At 41.4% G+C, this 21857-nt stretch overlaps 1 protein-coding gene and 1 long non-coding RNA gene across 5 annotated transcripts in view; both read left to right on the top strand.

The window, feature by feature from the left end:
• Nucleotides 1-7801: 7801 nt before the first annotated feature.
• Nucleotides 7802-21857, top strand: part of rfc1 (replication factor C (activator 1) 1) — an 86367-nt gene continuing 72311 nt past the window's right edge. Inside the window, exon 1 of one of the 4 annotated variants that reach the window (XM_087987326.1) lies at nucleotides 7802-8006. In XM_087987326.1, the coding sequence (XP_087843452.1) occupies nucleotides 7992-8006 (15 nt within the window). In that variant the 5' untranslated portion in view covers nucleotides 7802-7991. The other 3 variants (XM_087987318.1, XM_043692868.2, XM_087987321.1) reach the window with 3 other exon arrangements.
• Nucleotides 11148-13224, top strand: LOC122551268 (uncharacterized). The gene is made up of 2 exons (XR_006312070.2): nucleotides 11148-12238; nucleotides 12936-13224. It is a non-coding gene; the product is annotated as an uncharacterized LOC122551268 (long non-coding RNA).

The following is a 21857-nucleotide window of genomic DNA, read 5'->3' as shown; positions in this document are numbered from 1 at the left end:
GGCTGAGCTCATCATGCAGGGACTTGCTGGGCACTGACCACGGACTGCAGCTTCAGCATTTCTGCCAGGCTAGCCATTGCTATAGAAATATGTAACTCAGATGAGAGGTCTAGAAGAGGCTGGCGAGTCAGAAGAAGATGAAGATGCTGAGATCATTTAGTGCCTTTATGTTTTCAGTAACCCTCCACAGCCCCAGGCTGACTTAGAGGTTGGATAGCTGGAGTTGACTGCAGGGGCACAGAAATCGTCTATTTATGCTGCCAGGTTAGGACATTCTCTTAAAGGAACACGTTTATTTCTTGGGGATCAGTGTTCATACAATACACTGACGGCATCAGTCTGCAGAGTGAGCCTTGTGCCCATGGCAGGGAGCTATGCTCCTTCTTAGTCCAATTCAAGTGGTACTTTACATGTCTTTCCATAAAATTGGCCTTTCATTCTTGGTTGAACAACAAGCATTTGAGATTCAAGATAAGGCAAAGCTTATCACCATAGAGGACTCCTTCACACCCAGTATGTGAGATTTCATTGCCTCAGGGAACTCTGCAGATGTCCACACATAAGCTGCAGATGCTCCAAACAATTCTCCAAGAATTCTTAGATACTGGAAATGTACCAGGGGATTGGAAAATGCCGATGTAACACCTTTAATCAAAAAGGAAAGGAGACAAGAAAAGGGCAACTATAGGCCAGTTAGCTTAACATCTGATATTGGAAAATGTTAGAGTCTGTTCTAAAGGTTGCAACAACAGAGCATTCAGAAATACATATTATGAACAACCATGCTGTTTTATGAAGGGGATATTAAACCTGACATTTTCAGGTAACAAATGGGATAAATAAAGGAGAAGCAGTTGGTGTAATATTTTTGGATTTTCATAAGGCATTTGATAAGGTAACACACATTAGGCTACTTAGTAAAAGAAAAGCCCATAATGTTGGAAGTAGCATCTTAGCACAACTAGACGATTGGCTAATAGCAGGCAGAATGTTGGGATAAGGAGAGAGTTTTCAGGATGGTAAGCTGTGACTGGTGGAACGCTACTTGGATAGGTGCTGGGGCAACAAATGATTCCCAATAAAAGTATTAATAATTTTGTTGAGGAAAATGAATGAATTATAGTCAAGATTGCAGATGACACATAAACAGTTAAGCATGGTACAGGGAGGATGAGGCAACCGTGGCTGACTAGGGAACTCAGGGATAGCATAAAAGCAAAAGAGAAAGCATATAATGTGGTAATGTGGGAAATCAGAGGATTAGGAAGCTTGCAAAGATCAACAGAGGGCAACAAAAAAAAAATAAGGAGGTAGAAGATTAACTATGAGGCTAAGCTAGCCAGTAATATAAAGGAAGACTATAGGAGTTTCTTTAGACTTATAAAGGGTAAAAGAGAGGCAAAAATGGACATTTGAGCATTGGAAAATGATGTTGGAGTGACAGTAGTGGAAATGGCTGAGGAACTGAATAATTACTTCATGTCAGTCTTCAAGAGAGTAAGGGGGCAGAGTTGACTATGGTGGCCATCACCAAGGAGAAGGTGCTTGGAAAACTGACTGGCCTGAAGGTGGATGAATCACTTGGACCAGATGGACTACACCCCAGTGTTCTAAAACAGATAGCTGAAGAGATAGTGGAGGCATTAGTGGTGGTCTTTCAGAATCGCTACAGACAGGAAGGGTCACAGAGGACTGGAAAATTGCTAATGTGATACCTCTGTTTATAAAGGGAGTAGGGCAAAAGATGGAAAATTACAGACCAATTAGCCTAATCTTAGTCATGCGTAAGATTTTAGAGTCCATTGTGAAGGATGAGATTTCTGAATACTTGGAAGTGTGTGGTAAAATAGGGCAAAGTCAGCATGGTTTCATCAAGGGGAGGTCACGCCTGACAAGTCTGTTAGAATTCTTTGAGGAAGTAACAAGCAGGTTAGACAAAGGACAGCCAATGGATATTATCTACCTGGACTTCAAGAAGGCCTTTGTCAAGGTGTCGCACAGGAGGCTGCTGAGTAAGATAAGGTCCCATTGTGATAGAGGCAAGGTGTTAGCATGGATAGAAGATTGGCTGTCTGGCAGAAAGCAGAGAGTGTGAATAAAAATGTCTTTCTCAAGATGGCAGCCGGTAACAAGTGATGTTCCGCAAGGGGCAGTGTTCACAACTTTTCACTTTATACAATAATGATTTAGATGAAGGAACTGAGGGCATTCTGTTAAGTTTGCAAATGATACAAAGACAGGTAGAGTGATAGGTAGCGTTGAGGAGGTGAGGAGGCTCCAGAGGGATTTGGATGGGTTAGGAGAATGGGTAAAGAAGTGGCAGATGGAGTACAACATGGGGAAGTGTGAGGTCATGCACTTTGGTAAGAAGAATAGAAGCATGGGCTCTTTTCTGAATGGGGTGAAAATTCAGAAGTCTGAAGTGCAGAGAAACCTGGGAGTTCTAGTCCAGGACTCTCTCAAGGTAAATTTGCAGGTTGAGTTGGTAGTTAGGAATTAAAGGAGAAAGTGAGGCCTGCAGATGCTGGAGATCAGAGCTGAAAATGTGTTGCTGGAAAAGCGCAGCAGGTCAGGCAGCATTCAGGGAACAGGAGAATCGACGTTTCGGGCATAAGCCCTTCTTCAGGAATGAGGCCTCATTCCTGAAGAAGGGCTTATGCCCGAAACGTCGATTCTCCTGTTCCCTGAATGCTGCCTGACCTGCTGCGCTTTTCCAGCAACACATTTTCAGTTAGGAATTAAATGCAATATTGGCATTTATTTTGAGATGACTTGAATATAAAAGCAGGGATGTACTTCTGAGGCTCTCTACAAGGCTCTAGTGAGACCACATTTGGAGTGTTGAGTGCAATGTTGAGCTCCATATCTCAGGAAGGATGTACTAGCCTTGGAATGTGTTCAAAGGAGCTTCACGAGAATGATCCTAGTAATGAAAATCTTACCATGTGAGGAATGTTTGAGGACTCTGGGTTATATTCAATGGAGGTTAAAAGGATGAGGGAGGATCTAATTGAAACTTACAAAATATTGAATGGCCTGCATAGAGTAGATTTGAGAAGATGTTTCCATTGGTAGGAGAAACTTGGACCTGAGGGCACAGCCTTAGAGTAAAGGGAAGATCTTTTAGAATGGAGATAAGGAGAAATTTCTTCAGCCAGAGAGTGGTGAATCTATGGAATTCATTGCCACAGAAGACTGCGGATGACAGATCATTGAGTGTATTTAAGATGGAGGTAGATGGGTCAAGGGGTTCAAAGGTTACAGGGAGAAAGTGTGATAATGGGGTTAAGAAATGTATCAGCATTAATTGAATGGCGGTGTGGACTCGATGGGCTGAATGGCCTAATTTCTGCTCCTTTTCTTAAGTTGGAAGGATGACACAATGAAAAGGCAAAGAGACATATGCAGATTAGCCAGAAGAATATTTTAAATTATTAAATTTAATATATCCTTAATATAATAAAACATAATGAAAATTTTTATTGGGATAAAAACTGCAGAAAGCTAGAGAATAGAGAGATTGGGAGTACTCTTGTATAAATGACAAAAGGCTAAAATACAAGTTCAACAGGTAATAGGGAAGACAAATGATACTGGCATCTATTTCAGAGGAAATAAAATATAACAGTAGTGCTAAAACTGTACAAGGCAGTAGACAGACCACAGCTGAAATACTGCGAACAGTTAAAGGCCCCTTATCTAAGGACAGATATACTGATATTAGAAGCAGTCATAAGAAAAGGTTCAGTAGGCTCATACACATTTGGAAGGACTGTCTTATGAGGATAAGTTGAGTAGTTTGGGCCTGTATTCATTGAAATTTAAAAGAATGAGAGCTGATCTTATTGTCATTGATGCATTACTTGCAGATGAATGGATTTATGAAGTCAGCAACGTTTACATGTTTTAGGTGCAGCCAACACTATTGCTACAGTCAGTAAAACACACCAAAACAAAATGTGGCACTTGTCCAAATCTCGTCCAGCTTTTCTTTACTTCTGTAAGGCATGTGTCACGAAATCTGGTTGCAAAGGCCATGCCAGACTCCATAACAAAACACAGTTCAACAATAAATTGGTGCATTCCCAGAACACTGGTAACAATACAGGTTTTAAGAATGTGAACAAATGCAAAATCATCAGATAACATTCTGAAATCAGATTGAAGCTGATATTTCCAAGGATAATTCTAGTACTAATGGCAGAGTACAAATGGCTCTTAAATAATATCTAAAAAAAATTGTTCTGCAGTACAAGTCTGAAATAAGATAATGAGATAAATCTATTTTCACGTAAACCTGGATAGGCTAATCAACAATAACTTTCAACTGTGATAGAGGGAATATATCTTTTTGAAATGAGAAGTCCTTGCTTTGTCTTTTGAGGACATTGATTCATCTTGGTTGCAACATTCTATATATTTGTGTACTCTGGCTGCAATGCAGGCATTGCAGTTGTTCAGGAGCACTGTTGCTAAATCAGATCCTTTGCATATTCCTAATGTGAGCCATGTGATTGATCATCGCAGCATCGCAATTTGAGGATTAGAAATGTACCTTTCTGCCCTTTGAAACGTTTTTAACCACAAGTGAATCTTATATGCATGTTAATGTGGAACTGTTAAGGCATGTTTGTTAGTTTAGAATATATTTCATTTTTAAAATTTTCATTTGTATGAATGACATTTTAGAATAAAACTTTAGACCAGCATTTAAATAATCCTAATACACTGGTTTTAGTGGAAGATTGGATGTGTCAAAGTCAAACTGCTACTTTTGCATCATGTTGACAGATATTATCCTCCTGATCAGAAGGAGGCAGAGTGAAGTTTTAGGCCAGGATGAGCATTCACGGTAAAACAAAATGTTAGCTCTGTTTCTCTCTCCACACATACTGCCAGAACTGCTGAGTTTCTCCAGCAGTTTCTGTCATGTTTGTTTCAGATCTCCAGCAGTCACAGTTCTTTGTTTTATAATATTAGGGAGGTCTAGTTAAAAACTGTACAATCCATTAGTCAGATCACAGTTGGAATTCTGTGAACAGTTTTGGTCCCCTTATTTAAGGAAAGATATACTGACATTGAGTGCAATCCAGAGATGTTCATTAGGCTGATCCCAGATATGGGGGGATTGAGTAGTTTGGAATTTAGAAGAATGAGGGGTGACCTAATTGAGGCATAGGGGACTTGGAAGAATTGACAAAGTAGAGATGGAAAGGATACTTCTGGTTGTGGGATAGTTTAAGACTATAAGGCATAATCGTGGAGTAAGGGCTCACATATTTAAGACAGATATGAGAATTTCTTCTCTCAGATGGTACTTAATCTGTGGGATTCTTTACTGCAGAACACTGTAGAGGCTGTCATTCAGCAGGGAATGCGAGTAAAAAATCCAAATACTTGGATACCACAAAAGATTTCAAGAATATGCAACCAGTCCAGATCAAAGTAATTACTGATAATGATGCTACATAGTGAAGGACAGAAACCAGCTCAAACTGATGTATGGTACAGCAATCACACATGAAGAATGAGGATGATGATGATTGTGTCAAACTATTGAGTGACAGCAACCAGCAGGAAGACACCAAGTTGTCAAACAAGTGCAGCAGATAACAACAATGCCTCTCTGCATGGTTATACAATCACTAAATTAGGACTAGTTGTCAAACCTCCAAAGGGTTACACTGAACTATGAAATGTTCTGAAGAAGGATCACTGGACCCGAAACTTTCACTCTGCTTTCTCTCCACAGATGCTGCCAGGTCTACTGAATTTCTCCAGCAATTTCTGTTTTTGGTTTAAAATGTTAGCCTGGTAAACTCTTGTACAAGGTTTGTGCGAAGATTTGTAGCTCGGGTGCTCGTTGTTGTGGTTCTGTTCGCCGAGCTGGAAGCTTTTGTTGCAAACGTTTCGTCCCCTGGCTAGGCGACATCATCAGTGCTTGGGAGCCTCCTGCGAAGCACTTCTTTGATGTTTCCTCCGGTGTTTATAGTAGTCTGTCCCTGCCGCTACCGGTTGTCAGTTTCAGCTGTCCGCTGTAGTGGTTGGTATATTGGGTCCAGGTCGATGTGTTTGTTGATGGAGTTTGTGGATGAATGCCATGCCTCTAGCCACACTACCATACATCAGGAGCATCTCGGAACTGACTGCCAGACTACTGAGACCCCTAGGACTCATAACGGCACACAAACCAACAGCCACGCTCAGACAACAACTCACCAGAACGAAGGACCCGATACCCAACATGAGCAAGACGAATGTAGTGTACAAAATACCATGCAAGGACTGCACTAAACACTATATAGGACAAACAGGAAGACAGCTAACAATCCACATACATGAACATCAACTAGCCACGAAACGACACGACCAGCTATCCTTAGTAGCCACACACGCAGACAACAAGCAACATGAATTTGACTGGGACAACACTACTATCATAGGGCAAGCCAGACAGAGAACAGCCAGGGAATTCCTAGAGGCATGGCATTCATCCACAAACTCCATCAACAAACACATCGACCTGGACCCAATATACCAACCACTACAGCGGACAGCTGAAACTGACAACCGGAAGCGGCAGGCACAGACCACTATAAACACCAGAGGAAACATCAAAGAAGCGCTTCGCAGGAGGCTCCCAAGCACTGATGATGTCGCCTAGCCAGGGGACGAAACGTTTGCAACAAAAGCTTCCAGCTCGGCGAACAGAACCACAACAAACTCTTGTACAATTATTGAATTGACAATATATGCCTATGTACAACATCTCTACTTGAGATAAGTTTTAAAATTTTAGGTAAAGGTGATGGGTTATATCTCATCATCAGTATATCAGTATTGCCTAATGAGAGATACTTATTGAATCCCTACAACATAGGCAGAGGCCATTTGGCCAATTGAGTCTGCACCGATCCTCTGAAGAGCATCCTACCCCGCCTCTCTATCCCATAACCCTGCATTTATCATGGCTAACCCACTTAGCCTACACAGGCCTGGGCCCAATGGGCAATTTAGCATGACCAATCCACCTAACCTGCATATTTTTGGACTTTGGGAGGAAACCAGAGAACCCGGTAGAAATCCATAGAGGTGCGGTGAGAACATCCAAACTCCATGCATATAGTTGCCCAAGGTTGGATTCAAACCATATCTCTGGTGCTGTGAGGCAGTGGTGCTAACCACTGAGCCACCACGCTGCCCTAATATATTGCCATTGTATTATAGCATGTGACGGTATAAAGGTTTCATACTTCATCTTATTTCAAGATCACTCTAAATATGCTTCTCTGCTGTAATCTAATTGTTTAAAGTTAGCCCAGACTTGGATGTCTGAAGAATATTTGTAAATAATAATTAGCTGCAGTAAACGTCTGTTAAATTCTTCAATACCATGTTAGTCTCACTTAGTCTCTTATGTTAAGGGAGATAACGTTAACATTGCTACATCAGATAAAACATTATACTATCAGAAAATATCACATTCTTCATCTTGAAAGATAAATGGAGTGGAAAGGACAACGTTTCTGCGTGTGATGTCTGTCATTCCTCAAGACATTATGCTAATCTGAGTCAGACTGTTGTGAGCAGTTAATGCTGCATGGTCTGAAATTTTGTCAGCTTAACTTTCTAAAACGTGCTCCTTCATTATGGGCAGCAAAGCAATCTCTACAGTTTTCTATGGAAAACCCATGATGGGCCATCGCTTCCAGTGTCAGCAATCAGTTGGACAACTATTGCGACAAATGTTCACTTGACGCCTCCCCTTAGCTTTTGTGTCAACTTCCGGGATCACAGCACGAATTCCTTATAGATTTGCAGCTGAGACATGTTCCTCACTCAGGGTCCGCGTCTGTATTTCTACTCCTTCCAGGGTCGGTAGGCTAGATTTCACCCCCTTACCAGGGGGAAAATCGATCTGCTCAAGGCAGTGTCTCTGAACGTGGAGTGGTGCCTTTCTGTACCAGCTTCAACTGTGAAAATCCAGGCCAATGAGTGTGCAGCAGGCAAGTGCAATCAGTTTGTCCTTACTCCCTGAACACACGCATACTTTTGAAAGGATCGATTATACCTCAGCTGGATAATATAATTTTGCACGTGTAATTGAAAACTCTCATCCCTGTACCATTTCAGTAAATGTCTTCTGCATTACCACTGAAACCTTGACATAGTTCCCGAGGTCTGATTCCTAGGAGCGGTCATGGTACTTTTATAGAGGCCTAATAAGTATATTTTAAGGTTTTATCTTAACTTCCCTTGCTGTGCACGCTTTGCGCCTATTTATCAAGCAATAAAGAATCACGATATTTTGTTTACTCATCTTTACAATTTATCCGGCCACATTAAAAAAAATGTATTGGAGTGCCAGCTGTTACAATTTTAAAATGGTACAGTATCATTTAAATTGTATAGCTTTTCCTGATTTTCTTTAATCTATTCACACTTTGCATTAAATTTGTCTGTGCATTATGTTCCCTTTAAGTCTGCTGCTATTTCATACATTGCTAAGCCTGTGCTTCTGCAAACTTGATAATTATGCCTTTTAGAACTAGGTTCACATCAAGGATGCATACCAAAGTGGCAATAAGGCAGGAATCAATTGAATAATTCTTTAAGTACCTGAGATGAGGATGTTACAGCTCCACATGATCAAAACAGAACAAGGACGTGGAAATGCAGGACATTGTGAATACTTACTTTGTGTTAGTGTTCCCAAGAAACAGCTGCTTTGTAAATTCCAAGCAAACTAGTATTAAGGACAGGGATTCAATAAAATTAATAAAAGCAAAATGATACTAGTGATGGAAACAATAACATTAAAATTTATACTTCCTAGATTAGAGGGTTTTAGAGTGAGAAATTTTAAATTATGTGAGAACAATGCAAAATAGTCTAACTGTGACTTCCGTCTTTTGATGGAAATTGTGTACCTCACTCCACAGTGTAAACATAGAAAATAACAGGAGTAGGTCATCTGGCCCTTTGAATCTGCTCAGTCTTTCAATATGATCATGGCTGATCATCCAGTTTGGCTATCTCCCCATACCCTTTGATCCTTTTAGAATGGTGAAGGTGAATATCTAGAGATTATAGCCCAGTTAGCCTAGCATCTGCTGTGGGATAATTATAGCATAGTGAAGAAGGTGTGTGGTATGCTTGCCTTTATTGATCAGTGCATTAAGTATAGGAGTTGGAGGTCATGTTGAGGTTGTACAGGACATTGGTTAGACCACTCTTGGTGTATTGCATGCAATTCTGGTCTCCTTCCTACAGGAAAGATGCTGTGAAACTTGAAAGGGTTCAGAAAAGATTTATGAGAATGTTGCCAGGGTTGGAGAGTTTGAGCTATAGGAAGAAGCTGAACAGGCTGGGGCTGTTTTCCCTGGAGTGCTGGAGGCTGAGGGGTGACCTTATAGAGGTTTATAAAATCATGAGGGGCATAGATAAGATCAGTAGCAAAGGTCTTTTCCTTCGTGTAGGGGAGTTCAAAACTAGAGGGCATAATTTTAAGGTGAGTGAAAAAAGATATAAAAGGAACCTGAAGGGCATCTTTTTCACAAAGAGGGTAGTTCGTATGTGGAATGAACTGCCAGAGGAAATGGTAGATGCAGATACAGTTACAACATTTAAAAGACATTTGGATAGGTACATGAATAGGAAAGGTTTAGAGGGATATGAACCAATTGCAAGCAAATGGGACTAGTTTAGTTTAGGAAACTTGGTTGGCATGGACGAGTTTGACCAAAGGGTGTGTTTCCATGCTATATGACTCTTCTCAAATTGGCAGAATTTCCCAGTAGGATACATGTTGTGCCTCAGATATTCACTGTTTGTTTTATTTTGGGATAGACAACCACAAATCCAAGTTTACCAGTAACATAGAGGTGTCACTGTGAGCATTGTAGATGGAAATGTGACATTAGAAAAGATTATTGAAGAAACGGCTGGCATTTGTGTAGCACCATTCAACCACAGGACATGTCAACGTTACAGCCAGTGTAGTAATATTTTCAATTGTAGCTGCTGTTGTAGGAAACACGGCAGCCAATTTCCACATTATCAACATGCATGATAATCTGTTTTGTGATGTTAATTGAGAGATAAGTTATGAGAATGGGTTAAACCTGGCAGTTCAAGTACATAAATATTGTAAGAAGTGGAGGTGGACAAAGTCAGAAGTCACATAACACCAGGGTATAGTCCAACAGGTTTATTTGGAATCACAAGCTTTCAGAGCCCTGCTCCTTCATCAGGTGAAGTCCTGTGATTCTGGTAATCTGAAAATATTTAGGGATATGGGTGGTTTTGTGAAGTCAGGTTTGCAGAAGAGCAATGATCTTATTCATTAATAGAAGTTTCCAGGGGCTGAAGGCTACACTGGGAGTAAAATGGAGTACCTTAACTTAGTCTATCCTTTGTAAGGTAATACAATAATACCTTTTGGAGATGCCAGTGTTGGACGGGGGTGGATAAAGTTTAAAAATCACACAACACCAGGTTATAGTCCAACAGGTTTATTTGGAAGCACTAGCTTTCAGAACACTGCTCCCTCATTGTACCTGTGCGAGTATGTTAAAGTACAGCTTTAATTGCAGCTGCTTCCGGTGATACAACTTAATATTTCACAATGTGAGTGAGCTTCCCTGAGTCAGTGCACACCGCCACTGGCCCATCCGCTCCCCTCTGCAGGGGGACGCTGCACCCGTCAATCAAACCTCACCCACATCCTGTGGCCACCCGCATGACCTCATCTCCGCGCGCCGCACGCTTGCGCGTTGAAATTGTTGGCGCCAAATGTAACGGCGAAGGAGAGGAGATAGACCACCATGGTGAGTGTGGGCTGGGGAGGCGAAGGAGGCGAGAGCATCATCATCACCATCATTACCGGGGGGGGAGAGAATGCCGCCATAGCGAGGGAGGCTCGGGGGTGTATGCGGAGAGGGCAATGGGAGCATCGCCACCGGGAAGTCAGGGAGCACCCCCCCCCCCCACCCCAAGGAAACGGGCGGACAGTCCACGGTGCGGTGCCCCCAGCCCCAGGGCCTGCTCGCCCGCGGTTGCATCATACTCCACCCCCCCCCCCCCCCCCCCCGGCCGAGAAAATATTTTCTTCTGTTTTAGTCTTGCGGGTGGGGCTGGAAGGCTCGGCCTCTCTCCCCCGGGGCTCGGCCTCTCGGGTGACTGTCGGCTGTTCCGAGGTCAGCCCCCCCCCCCCCCCCGGTTCCAGTTTCAGGGGAAAAGGTTCCCGTGGGGTGGGGTGGGGAGGGGATGTTAAACCTGCCTTGAGTTTCTGGTTCACTGGGATGGCGAATGACTGACTCCTCATTGAGCGGTTGATCTGTGGCGTGGGACCGGGTGTACAGTTGATGTGATGGGAAGTGATTGGTTTTACTGAATGTGATGCTTGGCTCCACGTTTGGTAGATTTCGCTGCTCCAGGTGCACAGAACATGAAGCGAAGGAAATGTCAAGCTAAATTGGAAAGATCATTTCGGCGATAGAAACGGCTGAAACATTTACACTAAGTTCTGTACCTAGGTTCAGGAGTTGGTTTAAAGGCTGGCTTATGTGAATGCCTCAGTGTTTTTCTGGATCCATGAGTATTTTGCCAGCTTGTGTGTTTAAAAAGTGATAAGGCATTGGAATTTGGAAGCGAATGTCTTACAGGAGATGTGCTTGTTGTGGTGTTTGCTTTTTAGAAAAGAATGAGACCAATGCATTAAGTTGCAAGACTTGAGGATGCCATGTCAAATATTTCTTGGAGGATGAAGTTGATTAATATACTTTGACCATTTTTGTGCAGAATGTCAGTCCAAGGAAGACAGAAATTGGATTTTTTAGATATGATCATCCTTGCTGTTTCTCTCCTATGTTCTTTTTTTATTGCTTCTTTCTTCTTTGAGGCTACAGAGTGACGCAGAAAAGTATATTTTGATGTTGACTTGTGCTAAACACATTGCACCTGTGCAGACGGGAAGTGTGTGTACTGAACAAAAACCTTAAACTGCGGTTTCTGTACATGACTGTACAATATGTTGGTCAGGAACATTCGATTGTTCATAACTTCAAAGACTGCCACTATGAAAACATGCTTTCTCTTCTAATTTTATTCTGCTGTGGCATAACTGCAACATCCCATGCTGAACAAGAGGTGCTGTGAAGAAAATGAGCCTATTTTAACATCGTGGCAATGCAGAATTGAACCATTATAGCAAGTGACATGAAATGCACATGATGAGGTAGGATTGTAAATTATACAGTTTCCAAAAGTGCTGTTACAGTGTTCTTACTAATCTAAGTTAGAAGATATATTAGCTGGAGGGGGTTCATAATCAAGCCTGAGTGGAGTAATTTTAAGTATTTCTAAGTGTCTAATTTTTGCGATTGTGTTTTAAAATAAATCAATGGTTTTATTTTTCCTCTTTCTTGGGTTACATTTTTTAAAAAAAAGGACAGATAATCCCTGTGCATACTTCAGTTGGCCTAAATGTTACCTTTTTAATTCTTCAAGATTAATGGAAAAATATGGCATTGTTGGCAGGCAGTTAAAACTCTAAAAATAGGAACAGGATTAGGCTGTTCAGACCCTTGAGCCTGCTCTGCCATTCGATAAGATCATGCTGATCCAACATGCTCACATCCATTTTCCTCTGTTTTCCCCATAACGTTTGATTTCCCACACTGATCAAAAATGTATTTATCTCAGCCTTAGATATGCACAAGGACTCTTTGCCACAGAGAGCTGTGGGCACAGAGTTTCAAAGGCACTCAACCCCCTGAGTGAAGCAATTCCTCGTCATTTCAGTCTTAAATTGGTAGCTTTTATTTTGAGATTAAGCCCATAGGGCTTCTATGAAGTTTATGTAAATATTCAATAAATGTTGAATGTGTATCTGTGAATTAATGAGATTAATTTTGTGAAATTTTATATTTTAGGACCAAGCATCATGTTGGTTTTCCTGACGAAATAATAATTATTGTCTGAAGAGGGAACTGAGGTGACATCCCCATTGTGGATTAATGGATTACATAAAAGCAGAACAGAAATCTGGTTGGAGCTAGATTGGTGGAACTGCTTTTGTGTAAAAAGGAGGGAAGATGGACGTGTAGGGGCACTGACTGCTTTCGCTATGTGGGTGTAGTTTTCAGTTTGAGTAAAGTGTAGGCTTTCTCCTGATTTAAAAATTTGTTATAAGCCTTACATAATTCCAGTTTGAAAGTTTATCTTGATGTACTTGCATGTTGTGGTCAGCTGTAACACATTTTGCAGTTCTTGTAACAAAATGTTAAATAAATGTTTTGTTTAGAAAAATTAAATTTTTGTTTTCTTTTTCATACCAGAACTGTGCAGTTGAGGGCTACACAAGCCAGGAATAGCAGATGACCAGATTTTAATGTTTTCAGTCAAAAGGTTATATTTTAATATGCATCAGTGAGGTCATTCAGTTAAGGTTGGGACAGAAGTGTGAACTGAGCTGATCCTTTCTTTCTTCTTTTGATGTAGACACTTCAGTAGGTTATGGCTGGTTACTGTTTTATGCTTTGCCCAGTGGTCTTTTATTCATTGTGAGCAGGTTGGATATCACAGTTAGATGTATCTTCATCTCATGTCTATCCATGCAGGTGATACAGGGCAGAAGTCGAAAAAGGTTATGTGGAGGGGTCTTCATGCCATCTTTGCTGAATCAGCAAATTCAGTATTGAACCTTGAATTTACTTTGTGGAGAGAAAGCAAAGTTAACATTCTGAAGAAGGATCATTGGACCCAAAACATTAACTGTGCTTTCTCTCCACAGATGCTTGTTTTTTTTTTTTGAGCAATTTTTTTTTTCTTTGATTTCCAGTGTCTGCCATTCTTTTTGTTTTTTGTTTGGGTCTGGAATTTACTTTATTTGAATCTTTTTGTTCCAGTGAACTGATCCAGCAGGTCATCAAATTACTTGTTGCTAACTTTTCAGCTAGTTTACTTTTGCTTTTGCAGTAAGTAGGCTATGTTGAATTATTCCTGAATTATGAAGTTAAATTAAATGCAAGTCTTATATATGAGAGTTTTCTTGCCTTTTTAAGCAAAGCACCAATAGAAGTAGGGAACAATCAAGTGTAGTCACTCATTCTTAATTGTGATCCCTTTCTGGTATTCCACCAGTCACCTTTCTTTTCGTGGTACTGCAACCCAACATTGCATTGTGTACTCGTTAATGAATTTCACCTAACACCCTCCTTCCCTTTATATGTGCTTCTGTGTTTGCCATATAATCCTTCCTTCTCTTTCACAATTTTGCTTCATGACTGGACTTGCTTTTCATAATGATTAACCACCTTCCTTGATTTTGCAAGTAATCTAAACAACTGTTACTGTGCTCATACACTCAAAATGCCCTGCCTTCCATTTTTGAAGTAGCTGGTTGGTTACATGGCTGGATTTAATTTACTCATCCATCCCATCAAATCAATATCTTGTTTTAATGTAACAAAACGCTAATGTGTGGGGCTGGCAATTTGAAATCCTGTCAGTTCATGGCCACTGCTGTGGATTATTATTGAGTTGCTGGAATAATTTTTATTTTTAAAAAGTTGGCTTTGATTAATCGTTTGAAGGTTGAAGTTAGTTTCTGTGAGGAATATAATGTAATTGTGGGTTTATGCATTATTTAATGGCATTTGTAAGTGGAGTCTTGAGCTGTGGATTCTTTCTCTTTGCCAGTATGATAAGTTCTAGGCTTAACTAGGTTGTAGTGCACCATGCAACACCAATTCAACTGTTGGTTGACAATGCCACCGCATGTATTGTAGATAAGATTATTGAGTAAGAGTGCATCTTGCAATAAATCTTAGCAATAACAAAGAACTTGGGAATATTAATTTACCCTTTTTTTAAATTGAACTATTCATGTTTTTGCACGTCAAAATATTGGACATGATGGAGAAAGATTAAATTACAGCTAGGAATTTTGTTCAAGTGCTTGAAACAGGAACAATCGAATCAGTTGTAATTATGTTCTACTTGCATAGAGTTCAATCATTTTTGAATGGACCTTTAATTTTTAATGTTCAACTAGAGAGTACAGAGAAACATCGATAATCCGGTATTCAATTATCCGAATATCGGATTACCTGGCAAGATGGCGTGGTCCCGATGCTCTGCTAAACTACGTTATCTGGCATTCGATTGTTTGGAATTCGATTTAATCAAATGAAATATTCCCTGTCTGTGTCCTCCGGATAATCGAAGTTCCTCTGTAGATGTGCTGAAAATGATGTGCATTATTGCCAATGGCTACTTCAGGAAAAAATAGTTGCGCGGATATTACTCTTGACAGGGTAATTGGAAGCTGTTTTATCAGGTTTCCTGCAGAGGGAAGAGGAAACAGATTGACTTCTCTGCTCTCCTTTCCAACTACCTATTTCTACTCTCTCTTAAACTTGAGCTCATATGCCCAGATCTTGACTCTTGCCAGACCCTATTCAGACATTACATGTACTTGGTGACCTTTGGCTGCTGGTTCAGAATTTTCCATTCTTGTTGTGTCATGTCCCTCCAAGGGCCAATTCTTCCCTTTCTGCACATTCTCCATCAAGCTTAACTCTGAATTGACTGCAATCAAAAGTGTGGCACTGGAGAAGTACAGCATATCAGGCAGCATCCGAGGAGCAGGTGAATTGAAGCTTTGGGCATAAGCCCTTCGTGTCTCACTCCTGATGAAGGGCTTATGCCCGAAACATCGATTCTCCTGCTACTTGGGTGCTGTCTGATCTGCTGTGCTTTTCCAGTGGCACATTTTTTGACTCTGATCTCCAGCATCTGCAGTTCTCACTTTCTTCTACGTTCTTATAATTGTGATCTCTTGCACAACCTTGATTTTCTCTGCCTGACCATTTGTGGTTATGCTGACTGATGTCTATGCTCTTCTCCCTAAATCTTCCCTGCCAAAAGAAAATCATGCTTGCTTCCTTATGGACACTCCTTCAAACCTATCTCTGTAACAAGATTTTGGTCACTTCTCCCAAATGCTAAACTTAGTACAATTACTTTCCCATTAAGTGGTTTGGACATTTTCCTGTACTTAAGATGCTACTTAAATGTGTTGTTTTGACTGTTGGCTTTAGTTGCATGTGTGCAGTGATTGGCTTCTGTCAGAAATACTCCAGAAGCGAGGGATGGGTTTTCTCATGTCTCATTAATTTAGACTTAAATTTTGTTTAGATTTAGCCATCTTGTACATTTGACCTCTTGCTTTTTTGAGTTGATTTGAAATATGTTTGATTACTTCAATAGGATACACTATGGTGAGCTTTCAAACAGGAGGATCCTGGAATTCTCCCATCATTGGCATGAATAAAAATTTCTGAAGGGAAGCCCTGGGAGGCAGTGTGGTTTCATTGAACACTAGGAGATAGTTTATCTTTTTGATTGCTGGGATGTTAATAATCTTTGGCACCTTTGGAAAATATGATATTATGCTTTCTCCACTTTGTCAGTGTTTTCAGATGTCTTACTATATATGATACCTGTATAACAATGTTTTACTTCAGTCTCTGGGCTGTAGCTGCTAACCACAAGAAAATAAAGCAAAAGATATAAGAGACCTAAGGGGCAACATCCTCACACAGAGGGTGGTATGTGTGTGATATGGGCTGGCAGAAGAAGTGGTGGAGGCTAGTACAATTGCAACATTTAAAAGGCACCTGGATGGGTATATGAACAGGAAAGGAGGGGTATGGGCCAGTTGCTGACAGGTGTAACTAGATTTGGTTGGGATATCTAGTTGGCATGGACGAGTTCGACCAAAGGGTGTGTATCCGTGCCGTACATCTCTATGACTCTATGAAATGTGCAGTGGTGAGCAAAGCAGGTTGTTCATTTGATTGATCATAATGAAACAATTACAAGATTTTTTTTTCTAATTTTTTTTTCCCATCAACTACTTACTTTCTTTGTCTCAAGTTGCTGAGCACTATTTTACTATCTGTGTTGTCCCAAAGGAATGAAACCTCGGTCATGTTTTAGCCAGCGGAAACAACATTAAGGTGAATCTCTGTACTTCTGGAAGAAGCAGCACCATCTCATTAATGCTGCTACCAAAATGTAACTCTGATTGAAAGACAGTATTTAAATGAAATCTTTACTCAACAGTAGGCAGTTTCACTAGGCTGATGACATGACAAATGCAAGAGACAGATGCAGCTTTACACAGTCCTGTCCGAATGTGCCAGACTTTGTTTCCTCCCATTGCCATCTTTCTCCCCAATATGTACATTGCAAAGAACCATGCTTTATTTCACTTTGGCAGGGGAGGCAATGGCCTAGTTGTATTTATTGCTAAACTGTTCATTCGGAGACCCAGTTAACATTGTGGGACCCAGGTTCGAATCCTGCCACGGCAGATGGTGGTATTTGAATTCAGTAAATAGACTCTTAATTCCAGATAATGATGACCATGAATCCATTGTTGATTGTCGGAAAAACCCATCTGGTTCACTAATGTCCTTTAGGGAAGGAAACTGCCATCCTTACCTGGTCTGGCCTACATGACTCCTGACCCACAGCAAATGGTTGTCTCTTAACTGCCCTCTGGGCAATTAAGGATGGCTAATGAATGCTGCCCAGCCAGTGAGGCCCTCATCCTGTGAATAAATAAAGAAAAACTTTCCCACACTATCAGAAAGTGTGTCGAATTTATGCAGCTTTATAATTCTGTCTCCACTCCCACTCCTACCCTGGATGGCTGCCCAAGGCAATAGAAAGGTTAGACCAAAAAATACAGGAGTAGAATTAGGCCATTCAGCTCATTGAGTCTGCACTGCCATTTGATCATGGCTGATACGTTTTTAAATCTTATTATCTGCCTTCTCCCCATAACCTTTGATCCCCCTATTAATCAAGAACCTATCTATCCCTGTCTTAAATACACTCGATGACTTGGCCTGCACAGCCATTTGTGGCGATGAGTGCCACAGATAAACCACTCATCTAAAGGGTGAAATCCCTCATCTAAAGGGTCATCCCTTCACTCTGAGACTGTGCGCCTTCTGGTCTTAGTCTGTTCTACTATTGGGAACATTTTCTCCACATCCACTCTATCCAGGCCTTTCATTATTCTGTAAGTTTCAATTCCCCCTCATTCTTCCAAACTCCATCTGATACAGACCCTTAACTACTCCTCATATGACAAGCCCTTCATCCCCAGGATCATTTTTGTATACCTCCTCTGGATCTCATCTGAAGCCAGCGCGTTCATCCTTAGACAGTAGGTGCAGGAGTAGGCCATTCTGCCCTTCGAGCCTGCACCACCATTCATTATGATCATGGCTGATCATCCTCAATCAGTATCCTGTTCCTGCCTTATCTCCATAACCCTTGATTCCACTATCCTTGAGAGCTTTATCCAACTCTTTCTTAAACAAATCCAGAGACTGGGCCTCCATTGCTTTCTGGGGAAGAGCATTCCACACACCACTCTCTGGGTGAAGAAGTTTCTCCTCATCTCTGTCCTAAATGGCCTACCCCTTATTTTTAAGCTGTGTCTTCTGGTTCGAGACTCACCCAACAGCGGAAACATGTTTCCTGCCTCCAGAGTGTCCTATCCTTTAATAATCTTATGTCTCAATCAAATCCCCTCTCAGTCTTCTAAACTCAAGGATATACAAGCCCAGTCGCTCCCATCTTTCAATATAAGATAGTCCCGTCATTCCAGGAATTGACCTCGTGAATCTACGCTGCACTCCCTCAATAGCCAGAATGTCTTTCCTAAAATTTGGAGACCGGAACTGCACACAATATTCCAGGTGCGGTCTCACCAGGGCCCTGTACAGCTGCAGAAGAACCACTTTTCTTCTATACTCAATCCCTCTTGTTATGAAGGCCAGCATGCTATTAGCCTTCTTCACTACCTGCTGTACCTGCATGCTTACCTTCATTGACTGATGTACAAGAACACCCAGATCTCTTTGTACTGCCCCTTTACCTAACTTGACTCCATTTAGATAGTAATTTGCCTTCCTGTTCTTGCCACCAAAGTGGATAACCTTACATTTATCCACATTAAACTGCATCTGCCATGCATCTGTCCACTCACCTAACCTGTCTAGGTCACCCTGTAATCTCCTAACATCCTCCTCACATTTCACCCTGCCACCCAGCTTCGTATCATCAGCAAATTTGCTAATGTTACTATTAATACCATCTTCTATATAAATAATATATTGTAAAACGCTGCGGTCCCAGCACTGATCACTGCAGTCCCCCACTGGCACCGCCTGCCATTCCGAAAAGGAGCTGTTTATCACTACTCTTTGTTTCCTGTCAGCCAACCAATTTTCAATCCAAGTCAGTACTTTGTCCCCAATACCATGCGTCCTAATTGTGCTCACTAACTTCCTATGTGGGTCTTTTTCAAAGGCTTTCTGAAAGTCCAGGTACACTACATCCACTGGATCTCCCTTGTCCATCTTCAGAGTTATACCCTCAAAAAATTCCAGAAGATTAGTCAAGCATGATTTTCCTCTTCATAAATCCATGCTGACTCTGACCTATCCTGTTACTGCTATCCAGATGTGTCGTAATTTCATCCTTTATTATGGATTCCAGCATCTTTCCCACCACTGAGGTCAGACTAACTGGTCTATAATTTCCTGCTTTCTCTCTCGCTCCTTTCTTAAAAAGTGGTACAACATTAGCCACCCTCCAATCCGCAGGAACTGATCCTGAATCTATTGAACTCCGGAAAATAATCGCCAACGCATCCACGATTTCTCGAGCCACCTCCTTCAGTACCCTGGGATGTAGACCATCAGGCCCTGGGGACTTAACAGCCTTCAGACCTAACAGTCTCTTCAACACCAATTCTTGGCAAATATAAATTCCCTTCCGCCACTGTTACCTCTGGGAGATTGCCTGTCTTCCCCAGTGAACATAGATCTGAAGTACCAATTCAACTCTTCTGCCATTTCTTTGCTCCCCGTAATATATTCCCCTGTTTTTGTCTTCAAGGGCCCAATTTTAGTCTTAACCATTTTTTTGCCTTTCACATACCTAAAAAAGCTTTTACTATCCTTCTTTATATTTTAGATATGGTGTCCAAAAACTGCCCTTGTATTCCAAATGCCATCTGCCCAGACCCTGGTACAGCCTCTGCAGTTCTTCTCTGCTCTTGTACTCTAGCTGTTTTGAAGTGGAAGCTAACATTGCATTTGCCTTCCTAATTACCAACTGAACTATATCTCGACCATGGGAGAATCCTGAACTAGGACTCCCAAGTCCGTTGTGCTTCAGATTTCTGAAGTCTTCCCATATTGAAAAAATTGGTCAATGCCTCCTCTTCCTACCATAGTGAATAACCTCACACTTGTCTACATTATATTCCATCTGTCACTTCTTTGCCCACTTTCCTAGCCTGTCCAAATCCTTTTTTTTTTTTGCAGCCTCCTGCTACCTCAACACTTACCTGTCCTTCCCTGTATATTTTATCATCTGCAAGTTTAGCATCAATGCCCTCCGTTCTCTTTTCCAGATTGCTAATGTAAAACTTGAGTAGCTGTGGTCCTAACGTGGCCCCCTGCTGAACTCCACAGGTTACTGCTGCCATCCTGGAAAACAATCCCTTTTCTCTCTACTCTCTGCCCTCTGCCAGTCAGCCAGTACCTTCCCTTTAACACCTTGGCCTCTTAGCAATCACCTGTGTGACATCTTGTCAAATGCCTTCTGGAAATCAAAATAGACGATAACCACTGGCTGTGTTATATCTAACTTGTTTTACAGATTTGTCAGGCACGACTTCCCCATTATGAAGCTGTGCTAACTCAGTCCCATTTTGCCATTCACTTCTAAGTATTCTGCGATCTCATCCTTAATAGTGGACTCTTAAAATCTTAACAGTGACAGAGGTGAGGCTAAAGAGCCTATAGCTTCCTGTCTTCTGGCTCCCTCCTTCCTTAATTGTAGGTGTTACCCTAGCTATTTGCCAGACCTTTGGGACTCTCCCTGACCTTTCAGCTTCCTAGCACCTTCTCCTTAGTGATGGACACTGTACTGATCTCTGCCCCCGACTCTCTTGAATCTCTGGTTTGATGCATTTATAAAACACAAGGCAGACCTTAGCTCAGCACCGCATTTTAGTAAGGCTGTCAAAGGGGTATGGTAGAGAATTAGTAGAAAGCCAATAGGGAAGAGCGATTATGTGGAGTGATTTGAGGCTATTCTTAGACCAGAGAATGTCAAGAGGAGATTTGATCGAGGATGTTCCTGATTGAGTAAGTAAATAACAATTATGTTCAGTAACAATAGTTGATAGTGAAAGATTTAAATCATAGAGGTGTACAACATGGAAACAGACCCTTTGGTCCAACTTGTCCATGTTGACCAGATATCCTAAATTAACCTCATCCCATTTGATAGCATTTGGCCCATATCCCTCTAAACCCTTCTTATTCACATACCCATCCAGATGCCTTTTAAATGCTGTAATTGTACCTGCCTCCACCACTTCCTCTGGCAGCTCATTCCAACATGCACCACCCTTGGGTCTTTTTAAATCTTTTCCCCCCCTCATGCTAAATCTATGCCCTCTAGTTCTTGACTCCCCTACCCAGGGGAAAAAAAACCTTTTCTGTTTACCACATCCATGCCCCTCATTTTGTAAACCTCTATAAGGTTACTGCTCAGCCTACGACGCTCCAGGGAAAACCGCCCCAGCCTTCCAACCAGTAAAGGAGAGCGTACCAAATGCCTTAATCACTATCCTATCTACCTACAACTCCACTTTCAAGGAACTATGAACCTGCACTCCAAGGTCTCTGTTCAGCAACATTTCCCAGGAACTTACCATTAAGTGTATAAGTCCTGCCCTGATTTGTTTTGCC

The sequence above is a fragment of the Chiloscyllium plagiosum genome, unplaced genomic scaffold (assembly GCF_037043375.1).
Source record: "Chiloscyllium plagiosum isolate Xiang-an unplaced genomic scaffold, Cpla_swu_hap1 HiC_scaffold_1, whole genome shotgun sequence".
Lineage (NCBI taxonomy): Eukaryota > Metazoa > Chordata > Chondrichthyes > Orectolobiformes > Hemiscylliidae > Chiloscyllium > Chiloscyllium plagiosum.
This window is presented reverse-complemented; position numbering and strand designations above follow the sequence as displayed.